The sequence below is a fragment of the Zeugodacus cucurbitae genome, chromosome 6 (genome assembly GCF_028554725.1).
Source record: "Zeugodacus cucurbitae isolate PBARC_wt_2022May chromosome 6, idZeuCucr1.2, whole genome shotgun sequence".
In the NCBI taxonomy this organism is placed as follows: Eukaryota; Metazoa; Arthropoda; class Insecta; order Diptera; family Tephritidae; genus Zeugodacus; species Zeugodacus cucurbitae.
The window spans coordinates 70,278,542-70,300,377 of NC_071671.1; the positions used below are offsets into that span (position 1 = coordinate 70,278,542).

General features: G+C 38.1%; 2 protein-coding genes across 2 annotated transcripts; both read left to right on the forward strand.

The window, feature by feature from the left end:
* Positions 1 to 13,809: 13,809 nt before the first annotated feature.
* LOC114805381 (uncharacterized) lies at positions 13,810 to 14,897 on the forward strand. Its single transcript, XM_029046377.2, has one exon. It carries the CDS (start codon positions 14,069 to 14,071, stop codon positions 14,825 to 14,827), a length of 759 nt encoding a protein of 252 aa, XP_028902210.2. The 5' UTR covers positions 13,810 to 14,068; the 3' UTR covers positions 14,828 to 14,897.
* Positions 14,898 to 15,395: 498 nt separating this feature from the next.
* Positions 15,396 to 16,090, forward strand: LOC105221480 (uncharacterized). Its single transcript, XM_011198511.3, has one exon. It carries the CDS (start codon positions 15,467 to 15,469, stop codon positions 16,064 to 16,066), a length of 600 nt encoding a protein of 199 aa, XP_011196813.2. The 5' UTR covers positions 15,396 to 15,466; the 3' UTR covers positions 16,067 to 16,090.
* The last annotated feature ends 5,746 nt before the right edge of the window (positions 16,091 to 21,836 follow it).

The following is a 21,836-nucleotide window of genomic DNA, read 5'->3' on the forward strand; positions in this document are numbered from 1 at the left end:
TTATTTTAATATTCTTGAGCTCCTCTTTAAAGAAAGCTCCTATTAGTTATCTCCAAGATCTTGACCTAGATAAACCTATTAAGTTTTGGCGAGGTTAAAATAATTTTTTTTATAGGCGGTTTTATAAGAAACATACAAAGTTGAACTAAGATACATAAACCAAGCAAGCTAGATATTTGTGATCAGCTTCTTGCCTCCAACCTTATGTTGGTTCCTGGCTTCTAGAATAAGGTGTATTATAATGAAACCAGGATAGTATGATTAAACCTACAATTAGGGTTCTTAAATCAATGAAGAAGGTGATTCATGGATTCTTAAATTTAAAAAAATATAAGAAATTGAGGTAAGTTCTGTCTAAAATTTTTACTGAATTTCAGGCAAATAGTTTATAATGAGATCAACATCTAAAAGAAACCAATTGTGGATTTGATTAAATATTCTTTGGAGCTTTTGAAATTGCTTTGTATATATTTCTAGTAAATTATTAAAGCATGCAAGACATATCTTAAAGACCCTACTACATAATAATGCTTTCAAAATGTTTATATTTCTCATACTTTTACAGTTATCGTGGTGTACTTATCAGCGAAATCCATCATTTCAGGCAAATACACCTGAATGGTGAATGATTGGCATTTTAAATGCTCAATCAAGTGCGAGATTATCTAGTCGCAGGCACATCATCCCACCTCAGCACCTAGGCACATGTACGACCGTTATAAATAATCCTTTAACTAAATGGCGTACAATACATGGCGTGGTAAGGCAGAGCAAATACCGTTGAAAAGCCTGTTTGGCTTTTATAAAACGCAAAAATATTTACAATAACAAGGATGCAAGGATACATAATAAGGATGCAACAACAACAATGCTGAAAAGTATTGAGTAGAAAGAACCGTTTGCCGCTCACCATTAATCAAAACTGTAAAATCAAAAATTTCTGCCTCATTGACAGCGCTCGGCTACGCCTGATTAGGTCACATTGCGAGCAACAGCCAAAAAGCCGATGGCTTTGCCGCAACAAAGGCGCGCTCATTCGCATGCAAACTGTGTACATATGTATGTATGCATACATAAATAATATAACGGTATGCATATGTATGGAGGTACTCGAGCGTAAATAACACAGTGTGCATTAGTAGCTCCGCATAACTGACCGCAACCGGCGGCGGAGCTTGGAAGCGGTAGTGGGCAGTGGGCAATCGGTGGCTGTCAGCCAGACCTTTGAAACTCGCAAATAATAGATAAATAGCAGAACAAAAAGAAAGTCGAGCCGCAAAGATAACGCGAGAAACAACAAGAACAAAGTAAGCCAACGAAAGTGTATGCGATAACAGTTAAGCCAATGCAGAAATACAAAAAGCGCCTTTTAGGTAGACCTTCTTCGAAACAAACGCGCACATTGATGAATAAATAATGAAATAGCGCTGGCGAGCTGGCGGAGCTTAGGCCGAACTTCGGTTTTTATTTGTGGCGGACCGATATATGCTTCCCGATAATCAAACGGACATAAAGACTTTTAGTCTTCATCAGCAATTCGAATATATAAATGACTGCTTTGCTTAGGCTACTTCTTATTGAGTGCGGTAATGTTGAATCAAGGCACGAACCACAATCTAACGAGTGTTGGTCACGCACCCGAACTACTCGGCCACAACTTTCATAGTGTTCCTAAAGCAAAAGAAAACACGAGTAGGCAAAAGCCACAAGTGACCCGCATACGATTATGCGAAAAGCACAAAACACACAATATATGCAACGAATCAAGGCACAACCATACACATTACAGCGCATACATTTAGGCGCATATTCAATTCGAACATCCTTAAATGCAGACAATGTGTGTTGTTTATTAAAGTTTCATAAACTCTGTGTGTGCAAAGAGTGTCGTAAAGTGAGCGCAACAAGCCAATCAGCGTTGACTGTGGTTCATTAAAAATTGAAAGCCACTACGCCTAAAAGCAGACTATAATCGCACTAATATAGTGTAGTAGATGAACTTATTGAGGTCGTATGCATTAGTGGTGAGTACATTGATAGCCGCTGACAGTCAGCACATTTAATCGAAGCTTTTCTACAACACATTTAGATAATGCCATAAACCAATGGATTAAAGGTCGTACGTAACATGAGCAGAGAGTGCGCCAATAGTAAATATAAAATTAATGACCTAAAGGAGAAGTTATAAATCAGTAACTTTTTATAACGCGAAAGCATAGAATAAAATGATGTATTTGATCATTAAAAAAAAAATTGTTGTTATAGAAGACAGCAGAAGCCTGAAAATATAAAGTGTGTGTGGTCGAAAATATCGACGTTCTCAATAATAGTTTTTGGTCCAAGTTGCTTCATTCACAACTACGAAATCATTGAAAATTTCTGCCATTTTTTGAATACTACAACGATAATATTGAGTGACTTAGAGCATAGAGAAAATAATACGAGCTGCAGAGCTAAATAGAGAAGGTACAATCTTCTATAAGAGTGTACAGCTGCTGGCGTACGCCGATGATATCGATATCATAGGATATCTTGCCAGTAGGTACTACTATGGACTGAGTAGGCAATTGAGAAGTAAAGTCCTCTCTCGACGAACAAAAACCAAACTCTACAAGTCCCTCACGGCTACGCTGGCTAGGTCATGTTGTTCGATTGGACGAAAGTGCTCCAGCTCTGAAAGTTTTCGATGCGGTACCCGCTGGTGGAAGCCGAGGAAGAAAGGACATTGTGGAGAAGGACCTGGCTTCACTTGGTATTACCAATTGGCAGCAAACTGCCAAAAGGAGAGATGCGTGGCGCGGTGTTGTGGACGCGGCTATAACCGCGTAAGCGGTGTCTACGCCAGTCACTGTCATCATACATCTTTGTTCCTAATATCGAAGCTCGCTGCTGTGAAGCTCAACGATCACTTGAGTTATATTGAATATATTTGGAATGCCAATATAAGAAATGGGTATTACCGATCTCTAAGCTCTACCCAAATAGGGATAGAATCTATAGGTCAAATCCCAAAATAAAAAAAGCTTCTCCATAATTTTTCAATCGCCTTAAGAGCCAAATACTTCAGAAAAAGTCAATACCAAAAGTACTCAATATTTTTTTTTTTTTTTTTTTGGACCCAAAGAAAGAGCTCCATATTTTTCGATTACCATCAACAATAATTACAACGGAAATTACAACAACAAAAAACAAAGGCTCTCTTGCACTTAATGCACTCAACAGCACTTAATACACATGACGAACGCCATGGCAGTGAAAAAAGGTGATCCCAACTTTTTAGTGGCACGCTTCTGCATTATTTGTCTCCTCAGTTCTCCTCTCGCATGCTACTCATTTCCGTTCATTAATTTAGTTACTTTGAAGTTGCGGCTTTTTGCTCATTTTAATGCACCGTTGGCGCTCGCAACTCGAGTTGATTTTCGGCATTACAGACTAAGCTGCGCCAACAAAAAGCTGCTGTCAAGCGCTGATGGGGGTTAGGCGGAAAAACTTTAGATTTTTTGCCAGCATGGGTTTTTGCTGCCACACACACGCTGCCCCACCGCGTGGAAACATTTCAAAGGCGTGTAAGTGTGTGTGTTTTTTGGTGATGATGGTCCCTTTTTCGGACACACGAATATTTTAATTTTATTTGTAATTTCCTTTTGTTGTCGCTCGGCGCGCTCACCGCAGCAATTTTCGGAACTTAAATGGGAGCATGCGTGTGTGTCTGTGTGCTTGATGTGATCTACATGTGGCACATGCCACACAGTGTATAAATATTAATAAACTCAACTCAATGCGGCCACTCATCCTGTGCCCATTCAGTGCGCTCAATCAGACAGTGTGTCCTTTTTGTGTTTAATGTCGGTGCGTTTTTTCATTCATTCAATTTCATGTTGTTGTTGTTGTTGTTGTTGTTCAGTTACTTTGCTATCGCTGTAATTCATCAGGCATGACAGTGGCAGCACCGAACAGCAGCGCCTTACAAAAGGACACGAAAAAGGAAAAAAAGTAAATGAAATGAAATGAAAAGTGAACTATGCGAAACGCCACACAAACACACACACACTCGCAGACACTCACACGAGCAACGCATTCGAGCATGTCCTTCTAATGTATGCTTGTTGTGTTGCATACTCTCCCTCTGTGTTTCATATGCGTTTAGGCTCCCTGCGTGGCAATCGAAAAAAGCAGCGGACTTTGAAATGAATTACGTTTGTAATGAAACACCAAGAACCCAAGCACCAAGCAGCGAGACAAGGATCTACAGCAGAGGATGACCACAGCGGCAGCAAACGTGTCGCTTCTTCATTTACGTGAGTGCATGTGTGTGTGTGTGTGCGTGAGTATTTTATGCGACTTGATGAATTGTTGTGCCGTTGTGTTCACCCGCCCGGTGTGGCACTATGAATATTTCCGTTATTTATAGAAGTGTTGCACATTATTATGCGTCTACCGCAATAATGACGGCCTCCGTATGGCACGGCGTTGGTTTTATGGCACGTGAGTGTGCAGGAATGAAGACCATACACGAGAAGAATACAAGTGAAAGCGATCGGAAATTACATAGAAACTTGAAATAAATTTAAAGGACCCCTCTTTTATTGAATTATACAATGGAAGTTGGCTGAGTAACTAAAAAATTTCTTTGTGTGTCCACAAGTCGTGTAAAGGGACCCAAGTGAGCGGCATATTATTTCATTATTTAAGATGTAGTTCAAATGTTCCCATTGCAATGATAATGCCGCCGTCTTCAGCCGCGTAAGTTTTTTTTGTTGTTAAAAACCCCAAGATAGGGTTTGAAAGATGTCATATATCGACGAGCGCTTGTCAATCTCTTAAGATGGCTAATATCAATTCCAGTCAGTTCGCAAGGTTTCAGTCTGTGCTCCTCGCCTTCCTCCATACAACTTTGGAAATTGAGGTTTTAAGCCTCATCGCTTGCAATCCTGAAGGACAGTACATATTCGTTCTCATCTGTATGGATCTGTGGTAAGGGTGCCCGCTATAGCTAACTCATTGGCATTGCAGTTTCCGGATGTTCCGATATAAGTCCGGCAAGTCGGATATCGAAATACCTTTACGTTACCGAGAAAGAGGCCTGCCACTTCTCTCTCTCTCTATCTGAAGGAAGTTTCATATGCGCTAGTAGAACTTTTTATGAATATATACAAGATTAAACTCATCCCAATAATTACAATTTTAACGGTTTACAGATCTTTTTTAAATGGACGGAAGCCTCTTATGAAAAAATATAGCAAATATTAAGACGCTCTGAAACATTTCGTTAGCAAACAATTACCATTAGCGTCTGCACTTCAAATTTTTTACATACATTCCTTCGAGTTAAGAGCTAAGGTTATGTATGAACATAACTTCTGTTTTTCATAATAACTTAAACTTCAAACAGATTTGAAAAGTCTATTGAGAACTTTAGTATTCTGAGAACAGAATCTGACTTTAATCAATTTTCAAAACATGTGTTACTTTTAGAGCCGTCTTTTCCAGGTCTAAGTGTTCGATAAGCAGCCGCCAAATATGTCCCTATCAGTTCCAGAAATATTGAAAAATTTAAAATTTCTCTTTAATTTATTTGTTAAGTGATATCACTTTACGGCAGACTTACCCACAAATGCATATTAAATACTCATCTATAACTCGCAGTAAGCTTCCTCACATATGTTTATTTATTTTTATATTCGTATACACACACCTTTTAAATGGAATACGAAACTGCACACCCTCATTTCATTTCCCACACGTAATACAATTGAAAAGTGCAGTGTAACTAGAGCACCACGAGAGAGAGAGAGTGCACATTTTCCAACAGTAAACATAGTTTCTCACAAGTATTTCAGTCATTTGACCAAATAAGTTGCAATACAAATAATCACACCTAAGTTTTTAGAACCTCACCGCAATAGAATTCTGAAATAAACTAAACTTTTCATTGTGATATCGCAAAGTAAACAAAAAGGCACAGCTCACACACGCTCCACATTAGCACGTTTTCCTTCCACCCTATCGCCATGCAACCGATGAAAGCAAATAAAGTATTTTGTGGCATAAAAGTTTATAAATATATTTCCTCATGCCATTCCCCTCGTTGTTGTTGTTGTTGTTGTTGCTTGAATACGTAATGCTATTATTGCCACTTGAAAACTAAAGCGGGAAGTTCAGTTACCTGGAAAGATAAACTCAACTTTCTTATCAAAGCGCACATTGCGTTCCTGTTGTGGGGGAATCAAAGAATTTATTACAATATTTGATTACAAATAAGCGCATCTACAGTTACACGTGCGGCTGAAGGTGTTTGTTTGTTTTTGTTGCCATTTTGTAGCTTTCGATAATAAATTTACCATACTCATATATTTTTATATATAACATAACCTAAAAGGCTATACGGGAATAACATTTGGTTTGTTTTCGTTTTCTAATTCAATGATACTTGAGCGATACAATTAAAAAGAATTGAATGCAGATACGCTTAACTCTGTCTAGAGATTATTAGAAAACAATGTTTCTTGGGTTTTAGAAACTCAATATATAAAGCATATGGTACAGGTACATAGTAACCATTATATCATACAATAACCGAGATCCCACAACTCTCGTTTGAGAAAGATCTGTGACAAGCTATCTCTGAATGAGAGCATGAGAGAGATGTTTCCTGCGACTAGTTCGGAGATATATACATATACATATATAAATATATAAGGCGGAGAACAAAGAACCACAATGAGATTCCTCCATTTATTTCAACCTTGTAGTTTGACTCTTTTTTTGCTCATCTTTCTTGGACCTTAGGTATTTCGATGTCCAAATTTTTATACCTGAACAGGGTATATTAAGTTTGTCACGAAGTTTGTAACACCCGGAAGGAAGCGTCGGAGGCCCTATAAAGTATATATATAAATGATCAGTATGTTGAACTGAATCGATTTAGCCATGTCCGTCTGTCTGTCCGTCCGTCCGTCTGTCTGTATATATACGAACTAGTCCTTCAGTTTTTAAGATATCGTTTTGAAATTTTGCAGATATTATTTTCTCTTCAAGAAGCTGCTCATTTGTCGGAACTGCCGATATCGGACCACTATATCATATAGCTGCCATACAAACTGAACGATCGGAATCAAGTGCTTGTATGGAAAACTTCGGCATTTTACTACATATCTTCACGAAATTTGGTGTGAGTTATTGTTCATAGAAATAATTTAATCTCTGAAAAAATTTTTCAGATCGTTTCACTATAGCATATAGCTGCCATACAAACCGAACGATCGGAATCAATGGATTGTATGGAAAATTTTCGCGTTTGAGGTGGTGTCTTCACGAAATTTGACATGGATTACTGCTTAAGGAAATAATATAATCTCCGTAGAAATTGTTCAAATCGGTTAACTATATAACCTTAATGTTTCTAGCAAACAACCCGGCTAAAAAGAATTAGTATAATGTTTTCTTTTTTTACTTACTTTTTCTTACGTCTTTAGATTTGCTTAAACACATAGTTACTAAAAGAAATGCACCTGTGAAGGGTATATTAGCTTCAGTACAGCCGAAGTAAACGTTTTTTCTTGCTTTTTATGAGCATGACCGAACCAGGCCTACTTTCTTTTGAGAATTTCGGATCACTGAAATGTTTGGTACTACGTGACATTAAGTCCGTGTTAGAGACGGTGGCAGGTCAGAAAATACGGCAAATGTTGCGAAAGCACCGGCTTATAAAAACTTGAGCTTTTAGGGATGTCGGAGCTTGCAAGATTCCATGTTTCGCAACCGTATAGAAGAGTTGAGTTAACATTAAAATTGAACATTTTGTTTTTTTGGTATGTCGCATAATGTTGGAGAGGCTCCAGGTCACACTGAGGACGCTGAATGCTTTGCAGTCATACGGTTGGTAATGCCTCTCTACTGAGAATATTGTAAGGTTGAGTGGAGCTTAAGCACAACAAAAAACGGAGAGAGTTCAATTAGAGAGGTAGTGAAACCTTCTATCGTGCTCTGCGTTATAATATTTACCTTTGGCAGCCGCTTTCAAACGCCGCATTTGTCATTCTTACTGCAAGCATTTTAAATTTTTAAATGCAAAGCCAATAAGAGTCTCTACCATGCCCCTTCCCCACCACAAAGGTGCTGAACAAATACTTTGCCTAACACACTAATTCAGTTAGTGGACCTTTCCACGTCAACAAAGTCGCACAAACTTTAATGTATTTTCGCTCGTTAAACGCAACTTTTGCCAACCAACCAACATGATATGTACAACCAGAAGCAAATAAACTTAGCATTTGTATGGCTGCAACACACTCATGGCGCTATGCCAGTGTGGGCAAGTGGGCAAATATGCCGAGCTGCGCTTCACATTACGACAGCCCGTAAAATTATAATCGTTTGTAGAATTTTCATTGCGGAATAAATGCTGGGGATAATTTCAAATTTTAGCAAAAATTTCTAATGAATTTACTTGCATTTCGCACACACTAATTCGCACAAACTAGGTGTAGTGCCAACACGAGGAAGTTGAGATAATCTACGCTATGGAATGAAATGTGAGGCAACGCAACGACAGGACACATCTAGATGCACCAACTGCACGGACCATGTGGGGCATAGCGAGCTCTCTCCAACACACACACACACACTGACACACAAACAAGTCTTGCTTTTAAGGCTTGTGGTCACACAATATACATGGCAGTTAGCGGTAACATAAGCTGCAGTTGTTTATGGTAATAATATGAGGGGGTAAAGCGGATTTCCACAACCCACATAGATATATTACAGCGTTCTTTAGGGAGATAAAAATACTTGATTTGCTCAGAAAATGATTCAGACAAGCGGCGATGTTTTCTATATTCCAAATATTAGGATAACTTTTAACAAGGATCGGGTTCCAGAGTCCAAGTTTACACTTTACGTCGTTGACTTCTAGAAACACAACAGAAAGCTACCAATCATTTTTTTCTCTCAGCCGCCAGAGAAATTATCTTGAAATCGAGGGAATTTATATGAGGGGAATTTTAAAAGCGTATGGGAAGTTTATAAGATCTATAAGACCGAAATTACGGTAAAAAGGAACCACAAATATGTCATTAGTTGTGGCAATATTATCACTAGAAGATTATTTTAATGGAATAATCTTCGTTCCTCTTGAAAAATTATTCCTTAACGATGTTTTCTTGCCTGCCTAGGTCTTCCTTAATTATTTTACAAATTGTATGATCAACCTGAACTTAACCTAAAACCGAACCTAAGTGGATCTTAAGTAAGGTCTATGATTATTTCGTAGATTATCAAACAAATATTAAGCTAACTAATGAAAGCTTATTTTAATGGAGCTTTTTTAAGCTTTCTACGATGAGCTTTCATCGGGACAAATCATTTTTGAATACTTTTCATACGTGCGACGGGGAGATATAAAGAGATAGAGAAATAATAACCACTCAGTCAAAAAATTGGAATCAGCTTCGTCTATGCTCCACACCGAAAAATTTCTGCCACTTCACTGCCAAGGGCCAGTGTGTGTTGGTGCCATGTTTCGCATGCATTTCGCCGCTAAAGCGCTTACACTAATTTAACATATGAGCGCGCTGAAATTGCATTTCTGCTGGATTTGTGCATTCGTTTTGAGCTTATTCACATTCGTGGACACAGGGAAGTATAAAATCTGTATATGTATGTGTGTTGGAGAGTGCGAGTCCGAGTTGCCGGTTGCTTAAAACGGATGCAGTTCCATAGTACTCGTACATTTGATAGAATTTACATTCGCAGTTATGAATTTTACGTTTTATTGCGTGCGCGTAGCATATATTTAGGCGCCACAACCGAAAGCACTACATATTTTGCCATAATAATGGCATTTCATGCTTATTTGCAAACTAACAAGCAAAGCAGTGGTTTGCCTATTTATTTATGCCGAGAAAATATGCGCATAAGTAAGTCTGCTGAACGGTGCAAGGAACTTTAAGTTTTCCGGAGCAGGTTATGGTGAATTCTTGCGGTGCGCTGCTTGGGTTGTACGAAACTTAAGCAAAGTACAAGTTATTGCAGTGGCGAATTAGCGACTTTGCTGTGAAGTTGCGGTACTTTGCGGCTACCCAGTTGTTGTTTGAGGATAACAGTTCTTTATAAATCGTCCCCTCAATATAACAATAGCGTATGTGCTCATTTTTATTGAATATTTAGAATCTCCATCATTGATTCTATGTCTGGTCAAAATTTCGTCAAATTCTACTTCCACAAAGTGGGTCAAAATGTCATTGGAAAAAATGGTGTATAATTTCATGTTCAAAAATTTCCTTCATTTCTGATTTGACAAAAACTTTAAACTCGATTTTCTCTAAACCCAAACAAAATTATACGCTATTGTTATATTGAGGGGACGAAATTTCAAATATTTCTTATAACCTCAATTTTCAATAAACATTTAATTTTACTCTCTCTGCACTCTCTTACTTTTAGGTGACCTTGATTATATTGATTTATACTGATTTTCATAATTTGTTATCTAGTATGGCACCCAGCTTCTTGCTAACTACTCACGTGTGGCTGAATAGTAGTCCAAAATAGTAGTTGGGCGCGCAAGCAGCTGGGTATGTCCCACTTTTAACAAACACACACACACACGAATACTCGCACCGTTAGCTTACTTGTTTACACATGTGGCTTTCGCATGGCCCACAAAAGTATGCTTACATTTTAAGCTTGCTCAACGTCATAATTTACTATTTTACACGCATTACTTTTGCCATTTTCAATGTCTTTGCCTCGGCTGCAGCAGCTGTATGTGTGTGTGTGTGTGCGTGTAACTTGGCGCACAAAACCGCTAGAGTAACATTTTGTAAAAATGCGCGCCAAAAAGTGAGCAAAGCGTATACGCACGAACTTGCGAGGCAAAGTTGAGATATGAAGTGCAAACAAAAAAAAGAAGAAACGAAAAGAAAAACTCTGGCAAACGTGCGCGGTAAAGGAATGTCGGGCAAAGCATTGCTCTTTTCGCTCCTCATTTATAAGGCTTTTTCACATGGGCATGTGCGTGTGGCAGTGTTGGCCGCATGCTTACAAGGCAATGAACACAGTGCATAACAGCAGGCGCCCGCCCAACCAACCACACCTACATCACAAATCGGCGCTTTGGAATGCTCCGACTCAACCTTTTCTCGTGCGTGTGTGTGTATGTGCTCTACAGATGTGGGCTTTCCTTTGCTATCTGCCCGAACAGAAAATGCGAAAATGCGAGCAGCACATTGTGGCATGCCACTGACAACACATGCCACGTCTGGCGAATATTTTGCACTACATTTATGCGGCTGCTACTTTGACTCATATATACTCGTATATACATTTTGACATACATACAACCGAGAATTAGGTTTTTACACAGACACAGTCTTTTATGTCTGGCGTGGTAAACTATTTTGAGGAATGCTGTACTTTTAAGGAAAACTATGCCCACCTGCTGTCATATATAACGGTTCAACTCTTTATGGTTCTCCATAAATCGGCTTTTGAGTCATGAAGAACACGTAGTTTTAGACAAATGTGCGACTCTTTGAAGTTGCGAAGTAACTGCGAAGTATCCTATGCACCCCTGAGACCAGAGAAAATAAGACACTTCTACCAGAGAAGTTTTGGCAACACATATTGAGGAACCAACAGCGTTGAAATATAAGATTAGAACCCACGGAATCAAGCAATACTTGGTATTGAAACAGCGTGCCGGAGAGCAAGAGTATTTACTTTCTAAAAAGATCTTCCGGCCAACCATAGGCTTGAACATTGAGAGCATCTCTTCATCTCTAATATTAGGTTGGAAGTCGATTTTTAGAAATGGGCTGCCACACTATAAATTCAGTATTTATGCAAGTTCTGTACCGATATCTTCACTAGTGCTTACTTTATATATTGTAAAGTCAACAATTCAGATCAAAGTTCTGGTATATATATTAAGTAGGCGTGGTTGTGAACCGATTTTGCCTATTTTCACAACATATCATTGAGATGCAAGAAAAATATTACAAATCAAATGTCACTGGTATTGGTCGAGTAGTTTTGGAGATATGGTTTTTCACCCATAAGTGGGTGGAACCACACCCACTTAAAATTTTTTGTATACCAATTTGGGTGGATCCCTTCAGTACCTTCTTGATAATGAAATTTAAGGTTTCTGGTGTTTTCCCTTACTGAATTAAAGCATTTTTAGTCGTTATCAACATAACCTTTGTATGTGAGGTGGGCGTGGTTATAATCCGATATCCTCCATTTTTGGACTATATAAAGAAATATCTGAAAAAACGACTGCTGAGAATTTCGTTAATATAGCTTTAGTAGTTTACGAGATATGTACAAAAAACTTAGAAGGGGGACGGGGCCATGCCCACTTTCCCAAAAAAATTACATCAAAATATACCCATTCCTCGAACAATCCTTTGCACCAAATTTTATTTCCATAGCTTTATTTATGGCTTAGTTATGGCACTTTATGTAGTATGGCGTTGAGATATGGCACCTCTAATTTAACCTTTGGGTGCTTGAAACTTGTTGCCAATCATCTTAAATGTGAATCCGAAAAAATCAGCCCTAAACTTTACGACAACTTGGAGCCCCAAGTGAATCACTTTGTCATTGTTTTTCATATAGAAATTCGTTTTCAATATCATAAAAAGAAGACAGCCAACTCGAAATGTAAAATGTATTAGAGACTACGAAATGCGAAATATAATCACGGTCAAGATCATATTATTCTTAAATATACTGTCTTCAGGCGTGTGTGAAGGACTGGATAGGAGGTGTCAGAAATTGAAAAATGTTCAGTGGGCTGATGTGTGCCGTGGAACTGTAACCAGCGAGATCAAACTCAAGTACAAAGATCAAATGACAAGCATTGGAACGCCCTTCAAAGTACTGTCCTCAAAGGAAGAAGCCCCGGGCTTACTGGTGACTTTCTATGATTCATTTTTGTTAAATTGTAGAACGCTTCATATTGACAAGAATTCGGTGGCCACGTGTGCCAAAAAGGGCAACTATACGATAAAGCCTTCCAAGGTTTACTGTTTTGAGTATCCTCTATATTATGTAACTGAATTGATTGAAGTATGCTTTAACGCAACGTATTACAATACGGTCGTATTACCGGCTAGATTTATGGCACTGCACTATGCATACACGCCACCGCTTGAAGGGGGCAAAATTGCCTTAGATATAACTCCAAAGTGGCTGCTTTATATATTCGTCACTATGCTGGTGTGGGTGATGTAAACAAACTTGACAATAATATACATATATTTACATATATATATATATACATAAATTAATTAATGACATAAAATATTTATTTGTGTGTGAGATCGTTCGCAAATATACAGGGTATTTCCTATTCGGAATTTTAATTGTGGTATCAAGAAAGAAGAATGAGATCGCGAGTTGACGTTTTGGTTAAAAATGAACCCTTTAATCAAGCCGATTTTGATCGTCTTTAACTGTATAACCGAATATTGCTCAGTTGGCTTTTAAACTCTCCAAACAAGAGTTATTATGAATTAAGAAGCTTAAATTTAAGTTTTAGATTCCTTCAGTTAAATTTCTACACCTTTCATTCAGTAAAGACTGCAACTTAGGATCTTAGTCGTATGAAAAATACGGAGGACAGACTGAAATTAAACTGCAAATATATATCTCATTTTCTCTTTAGCTCAAATATCTCCAACATACTTTTTATATTTTTACAAAGATGTCTGCAGATCTCTCTAATGAATGTGATAGATGATTTTACCTCAATGTGTATTCTTTAGGTTTCCAACTGTTCTTGGTTCTTGGAGTTTGCTCTCACTAGGTAGACTCGCCGATTGTGGGAGCAAAGTGAGGAGAAGGTACAGTTTGAATTGCCGATTTTTAACTTTCTTCAACGAAGTCAGCGGAGCGGAGGACAAAAGTATTTACTAAGTATTTAAAAAGGTGTTCCAGCCAGCATATGACGATACTACTCTAGTAGTCTCGAACATTTAAAGCATATTTTAGGGTCTATTTACCAAAAATCTATATTTATCTTTCCCCAAAACCATTCTCAATCTTTGGATTCGGCTATATGGTGACAGATTTGGACCGACCAAGGTGCCTTAAACATGTTGCCAACCATCTTAAATGTGAATCCAAAAAAGTCAGCTCTAAACTTTACGACAACTTGGATCCTCAAGTAAAACACTTTGTCATTGCTTTTCATTTAGAAATTCGTTTTCAATATCATAAAAAGAAGACAGGCGAATTGAAATATACTATAAAATACTTTAGAGACGACGAAATGCGATATATAATTACGTTCTACAACATAATACTCTTAAATATGCTGTCTGCGGGGGCGCGTGAAGAACTGGATAAGAGTTGTCCGCAAGTGATAAATATTGAGTGGAATGATGTGTGCCATGGAACTATAACAAGCGAGATCAAGCTCAAGTACAAAGATCAAATGACAAGCATTGGAACGCCCTTCAAAGTACTGGTCTCAACGAGTATCCCGGGCTTCCTGGTGACTTTCTATGATTCATTTCTGTTAACTTGTACAACGCTTCGTATTGACAAGAATTTGGTGGCCACTTGTGCCAAAAACGGCAACTATACGATAAAGCCTTCCATGGTTTACTGTTTTAATTATTATCTATATTATGTAACTGAATTGATGGAAGTATGCTTTGACCCAGCAGATTACAATTTACTTGCAGTACCTTTTAAATTTGTGGCACTGCACTATGCCTACACGCCACCACTTGAAGGGGGGCCAATTGCCCTCGATATAACTCCGAAATGGCTGCTTTATGTAATCGTCGCTATGCTGGTGTGGGTGACTTGACAATCATATATGTATATATATATATGAGTGTGTGTAAATAAATCAATGAATCAAATAAAAATATTTTGTTGAGTGTGTGAGATCACTCACAGGTATACAGGGTGTTCGCTATTCAGAATTTTAATTGTGGTTTCAATAATATATGAGAATGCGTTAGTACAAAATCACCTCACTTATGGTTAAAAATGCCGCCAAAAATAGGTTTTGATCGCCTTTAACTATATAACAAAAAGCTGCTTATTTGACTTTTAAACTCCTCAATCAGAAATTATAATAGTATAAGGAACTTGAATTTGAAGAAGTTAGGATCATAGTCTTATGAAATATAGCGGTCCAGGACGGACTAGAATTTCAAATCTATAATTCCTTTCTTCTTCTTTAACTCAAATACCTCAAAGACACTTTTTATGTGTTTACTAAGGTTTTGGCGTATCTCTCTAACGAATTACTTCAAAATATAACAACAGAAGTCACATGTTTAAACCACATTCCTCTGTTAAGTGTTACCCGCCTCCGTTGAAAAAGTACTTTTTCCGTAAATTTATATACCCATACCCACATTGTTTGCTTCAAATCATTGACAAAAGTTCAGTTTCCAACACGAAATATTCATTTTCTTCATTTTTTATTTTTTTATTTATGAAGAGCAGACCCAACGGCCAAATGAATAGTGGCATCGCATATTTCCTGCTTATTATTTGCTGTCTGTGCCAGCTGACACATACGGCAAAGCTCCGGGAAGGCTGTGAGTCTCTGCTGAACTCAACCTGGGTGAATGTGTGCAATGGAATTATAACGAAAGATATAAAAATCAAATACAAAGATCAATTGACCAAAGTCGGAACGCCTTACAAGATTATGAGCCAGGCAAAACATGATTATCTCATCACCTTCTTCAAGTCAGACATGCACGACTGCGCTATGATCGATATCAATAGGAATATGACGATGACATGCGCCAAAACAAAACTGATTAAAATGAAGCCAAAACTGTTTCATTGTTTCAATTTCGGCCTGCAATATTTGGCTGATTTAATGGATCTGTGTTTCGACCAATCGGATAGGTTAACAATACCGACAAGCCATGGCATGTTCACGGTACTGCATTATGGTCACAAGCCACCATTAGTTTCGGCGCAAGTTCGTTTAAGTACCATTGATAGCTTTGCTGTTGGTTTTGCAGTGGTGTTGACTGCTGTGTTTATGAATTTAATGCGAATGAACGGAATTTGTCTATGAATAAAATTGAAAAGTGTTATGCAATTTGATAGATTTATCCAAAAGTTATGAGGGAAGAAAAAAATAGTCGAAACTTGTCACATTAGCGGTTTACTAACCGTGTACGTAGAGTTATAATTATGTATTTTTTGTAAGTATTAGCTAAAGTGACGTCATCAATGGATTATTCACTGCTATATTCTGTGCAGTAGTGATAGTAACACACCCTTTATCTCCAGGTATGACCAGGTAGTCATCGAAAGCAATACACACCCTTCGTAAGACTTGGCAAAAATTATCAGTATGGAGTTAAATGTAGCATTTTATACTGTTCGCCAGGTAAAGAGCGCGCAGTTGCTCAGATACTCACACACTAACTCATCATATACTAAATATATATATGTGTGTATGCTTCATACATTTAACTTGATATTACTTGCCTGGAACTCATAGTGAAATGAAGTTTTCTAAGCGCCGTTGGCTCATATGCATTTAAATGCCATAATGCGCTGAAACACAGGCACACACACATTGCTTATCGCAGTACTAAATGTACATCCCCTCAGGCAGCTCCTCAAGTTGCTCCGACATTTACTTCTTCGCGCTATAAATTAAACGAAATTAAGGGGTGGTTGGCCTCGGCGCGCAACAATATGCCAGACAGCACATGCGCCCGGGGTGCAACAAGCGCCCAGCTAACTGCTGTTAGTCTTGTCACAATGCAACTTTGGAATGCGGTGCAATCAACTGTGAAAGCCGTGGCAGAGAGCGCCGCAATCGCAAGAATACTTATACAGAAGTATTAAAATGCTTCAACGAATTTCTTCGACTTCTGCTGGTGGTATGTGAGTTTTCTTGCAGCAAACACATACATTTGGGTGTGTGTGTGTGCTACAAGTTCCGCTTACGTCTTGCGATGCGGCGCTTGGAAGCGAGGTAAATACAGCTGACTCGCCGAAAGTTGCTGCCATGCGGGCTACATAAGGAGGCATGTGTGTATATAGTTTAGTTTTAACATTACTGTAGCTCGCTAATGCTTCTTTAAAATGCAGTAAGCCACGTGCTAGATGTTCTTCTTGCATAGTGGGGCATAAAAGGAGAAAAATTATATGCCAAGGTATTATTGTAGCGGAGTTTTTGGATGTATAGAATTGTATTTAAAATAAAACAGTAAAATTCATGGTACTTGATATTTGTCCGTATTTTCGGGAATATGTCTGAAGCGACACAGACTCATTCATTTTGGAGGATGAAAATCTAAGTGGCCAATTGACAAACCCATTTCCGGTCCACCAAAGGTATATCCCAACAAAAAGGTGGTTTCACGCGCTCTATGGCTTATTGCCGTATGTAGTTGGTTGAATTGGGAGTTGAACTTTAACGATTCACATTGAAGTTGAGATCCCAAAAGTCACCAATTCTATGCTTTTAGTGCTCTCAATGGACTCCATCTTCATTTTGAAAAAATATGCCTTCGTAATGCAAATCACACCAGACAGTGAACTGGAGAGTCTCTTTAAAATTTTTTTGTTCCTTTGTCAATGGGTTCACTTTGACAGCTGGTTTGACAGATACATCTCTGGAAATTATAACCATTTAAACCACTCTATATTAGAAGATATATTTAGGGAAGTCTAATGGAACGGCTATTATGAGCTCGACCCAAGACAGTCAAGTCTACATAATCGGAACACATTTGGAATTTTATGCGACTAAGGACTGTCAATTCTTTTCAAAATTATTAGGTTCCAGAACAACAGCAACCCAGTTTATTTCAACTTCTCCAATTTGAAAGAAACTGAAAGGCTTTTCGGTTAAGTCTTCTTTAAAGAGCAACTAAGAAACTTTAATTATAGACAACCAAAGGAATTGCTGTCTGATTTTTCTAAAGTTTATCGCTATAGTTTTCTTGCCTCTCTCTCAATGCAATAAAGACGCCTTCATTCGAATTTGTGTGTTCTTGACCTTGTCTTCAATGATATCTACACAGATATGCTGCTGTATATCCATGAATTAAATAAGCTCGTATGTCAATGTGTTCTGAAATTGTCACACATGTGAGCATTCATGACTGCGTCTCGGTTATTTAACCAACTAAGTTAGCAAACAGCCTTGGCCATAACAATGAGCAATGCTGTGAATCAGCAAAAGCCTTAAACTTAAAGCGCTCAGCAAAGCGTAAATTTGTACGAAAGCACGTAAGAGAAAAATGTTAGCAATTAGCAGGCCTTTGTCTCTTGGAAAAAAAGTAAAGTGAAAAACTTGAAGAACTCAAATTAGTCTACGAAAAAATGTGCTTTAAGAACTACAGACCACTTTATCTCTCGGAAAATTCAAGAGTAACAGCAAATGAATTGCATATATTTTAAAGCGGCGGACCGTTGCAAGTCTGCCAAATCACCGGCTTTCAATCCCAATTTATTTATTTTGAGTGATGCTGCCAAAGCGCTAGCGCTTAACTCACTCAAGTTCGGTGGCTACTTCTTCTCGACCAGCTACAGCACTCAGGTATTTTTATCTAATTTGACGCGTTTGCCCCCTTTTTGCGCGTTGCCCCGCCCCGTCAGTCAGCCCCGACTTGACCATGTTCTCGTAGCTTTGCACTTCGGACTTTCGTGTAATTCAAGCGCAAAAAAGACGAAAATACAAAAAGTGAGTTTGTGCGGTGGGTGGAGGCTGTCTGCTGTTTTTGCCACAATGTCGGCTGTGTTTCGTCTGCGCTCTGCTAATTTCGTGTTTTTGTTTCCATTTCAGAGGTGATTGGCGTTTGACGGCTACTCACTGGCTTCCACAGTGTGGGGGAGGCGAGTGCGGACTTGTTGCCGTTAGAAATAAAAGGCGAACACTCGTCTTTGGTGGGCCGCTCCACTTGCAACACTTATTTGTTAACTGTATCCACGGCGCATATTTGTTTAGTTCTTCATTAGTTGTTGTTGCTTTTATCGATTTCAGTTTTATTGTCCACATGCCACTCACAGGTGATTGTAAGTAGATATTGAATGATAACGCTTCGACTTGCTTGGCGGTTTCTATTGCAATTGCGCAAAGCACTTGCTGACAATAATAATAGTAAAAGGCTTCGAGTGAAGGGGAATTCAATATCATGAAATTTGAAACTTATCTAAATACATAGTTCGGTTAAAAGAGAAAATGTTCGGTTTATTTATTAATTAGACTGTTGAACAGTTTAACAGTTCTAATTTTTTTATAATAATTGCAAAATATTGATAATTTGATAGATGGCGCTATACTGAATCCTTACTCTGAGAGGCACTTAATTGAATATTTGACCTTTTCCATGTGACCCTAATATGTACCGTGGTTCTTTAAGGCGAGTTTTTTGGTTAGGTGAGCAAATCATATATGCTCTACTAGTACATATGATGATAGTAAAAATATACTTTTATTATAGATCTCCCAATATGCCCCATATGTAAGAGAGCACACAATATTCTCATCACAAAGGCAATGTTGTTCCAACGTATTTCCATACAAGCTAACTACTCGACTTCGGTATGAGTTTAAAACGCAGATTATTCGCTAAGAAATATGACTCAGATACAATTGCAAGCGGTATATATGTATGTATATTTACATATGTACGTTGGTATATACATACATATGTATATAAGAGAGATATTCCGTCCGGTTAATATAATTATATGCATTGCTGTTTGTCATTCTTCTGCTGCTTATCTACATAAATTTTACTCTTACTTTTATTCCATGCGTTGGTCCTACTAAGAATGCTTCTTCTGGCGTCTTTTGGTTTTATTATTTTCTTTCTGTACGAGTATATCAGTTGTGACGGGTAATCGCTAGCCCCCGCCGCTGATGAATAATGAATTATGATGCCACAAAAATAAAACAAAAGCTCAACGAAATAAACACTCCTACTTTTGCGGCCTCTCTCTTCCCTCCCGCTCTTTGCTTAGCGACTTGTCCAGCTAAAGCAACTCCAGTATGACTCTAAGACTCTGCGAATGCTTATAAATATTATATCCGAGATAAAAAAGTGAAATAAAAGTGATTTATTTGTTGGTCATCAGCAATTGTTGTTGTTTTACTTTGTTGCTTTTGAAGCGAACATTTGAGATCCGATTGTAGATTGTCAAGCCTACAGAGGCAATTATCGCCTGACAAATAAAAATTTCGTGGATTGTGTGTATTTAATTATACTTTAAGTGTGCTGTAGACAATAAGGAAGAGCATTTTGATAAGGCGTCATGCGTCACATGAAAACTTTTGACTAATGTGAATTCCGTAAAGCTTTTGGAATATTGGACTCAAACTTTTGTTTAAATTTAGATTTTTTTCTTGAAAGTCTGTCAGGGTGAGTTTAAAACTGATACAATTTTATAAAGAATCTAATTTTTAAATTCATTGAATTGGCCAAGCCAGGGAACACATATGCATGTTTTTAAGTTGAAATACCAGGTAAATTATACATATTACTTCTTGACATCTCACATGTTGTTGTCATGGACGAACAAGTGCAGAGTGAAAGTACGAAGAGAAAAATAAAGCACAATTAACTGTTTACAAGCTACTTTTAAGCGCCCGACATTGACCGTAGGCAGCTTTGGAAGCTACAAAGCCATATTTGGGCAAAAACGCTCAAGCAATTGATGACAGCGCCAAAATTGGCAACCCTCAATTGGAAGTGAAATGGTTCAGTTGTCGTTTTGGTGTTTGCTGCAAATTGCTGAATGCGAATTTAATTGTTTTATTTTTTTTTAACCCGCAAAGTTTAATTGAATACGCTACTTATGGCAAAAAAGCGCACATAAAAAAGGTGTCAAGTTCAGTTGCATAAATATTTACAAAACACATAGACATCGATGCGCGCAAATACCTTTTTTTGTTTTTTACTTTCATACTGTTTTTATCAGTGCATTCTGCTTGTATGCTATAGATTTATGTGTATATGCATTACATAAATTGCTGAATTGCAAATAATAAATTAAAACGCGGCCATAAATCCAATCAGCAACACTTCCTGTGCATTGTTTTTTGGCTGACTCATAGTTGGCGGAATGCTTGGATTAGAAATATGTATATATACAATCATCTTGCATAATATATAGAACTGCGATCAATAACGGGAAATAAATATTATTCGAATGGCGTTGAGTGATCTGTGTTCTAAGCTCCTGGCACATATCGCAGTTAAGCATATTAGAATTCGACCTAAGAAAGTTAAAAAAATACAATAACTGTGAAGGTTACCAGATCGGTAAAGTAAGTGCTTCTTTAGACTGATAAATGTATATACAGTTGAACTTCCATAACTCGAACTCTTGAAATGGCAATAAAAATAAAATTTCATACAAATAATCTTCCGTAGATTAGATTAGATTTATTAGAGGATCGCACTGCGACCTACGGTCTATTGTGCCCTCTCCTATTTATCACAGAATACCGTCCAGTCCTGTAGCTCTAAGAAAACTTAGCAACACTGCAGGGCTGGTGGTCGCAATACTTTCCCTTTGGGGATATAGAGACCCCATTTCCTTCCTCCTTAAACCCGCAATCTCGTGACATTCCAGGAGTAGGTGCTCAGGTGTTTCCGCTTTCAAATCACAGAATCTGCACAGGTCCGTAGAGCAGATCCCGAGTTTGTTCAGATGACACCGTAGTCTGCAGTGGCCAGTGTAGAGTGCCACTAGTTGTCTCATTTTGTTTCTTGGGAGCGCAATAAGTTGCTTGAATCTTTTGCGGTTGTACCCCCCTAGGAGCAGTTTTGAGTGGCGCAGTCCTTGCAGCCGAATACAGTAGCGATTCCTACTTT

What these genes read in the sequence shown, in the direction of transcription:
- LOC114805381 (XM_029046377.2), top strand. Translation starts at nt 14,069, where the DNA reads ATGGTGACAGATTTGGACCGACCAAGGTGCCTTAAACATGTTGCCAAC.
- LOC105221480 (XM_011198511.3), top strand. Translation starts at nt 15,467, where the DNA reads ATGAAGAGCAGACCCAACGGCCAAATGAATAGTGGCATCGCATATTTC.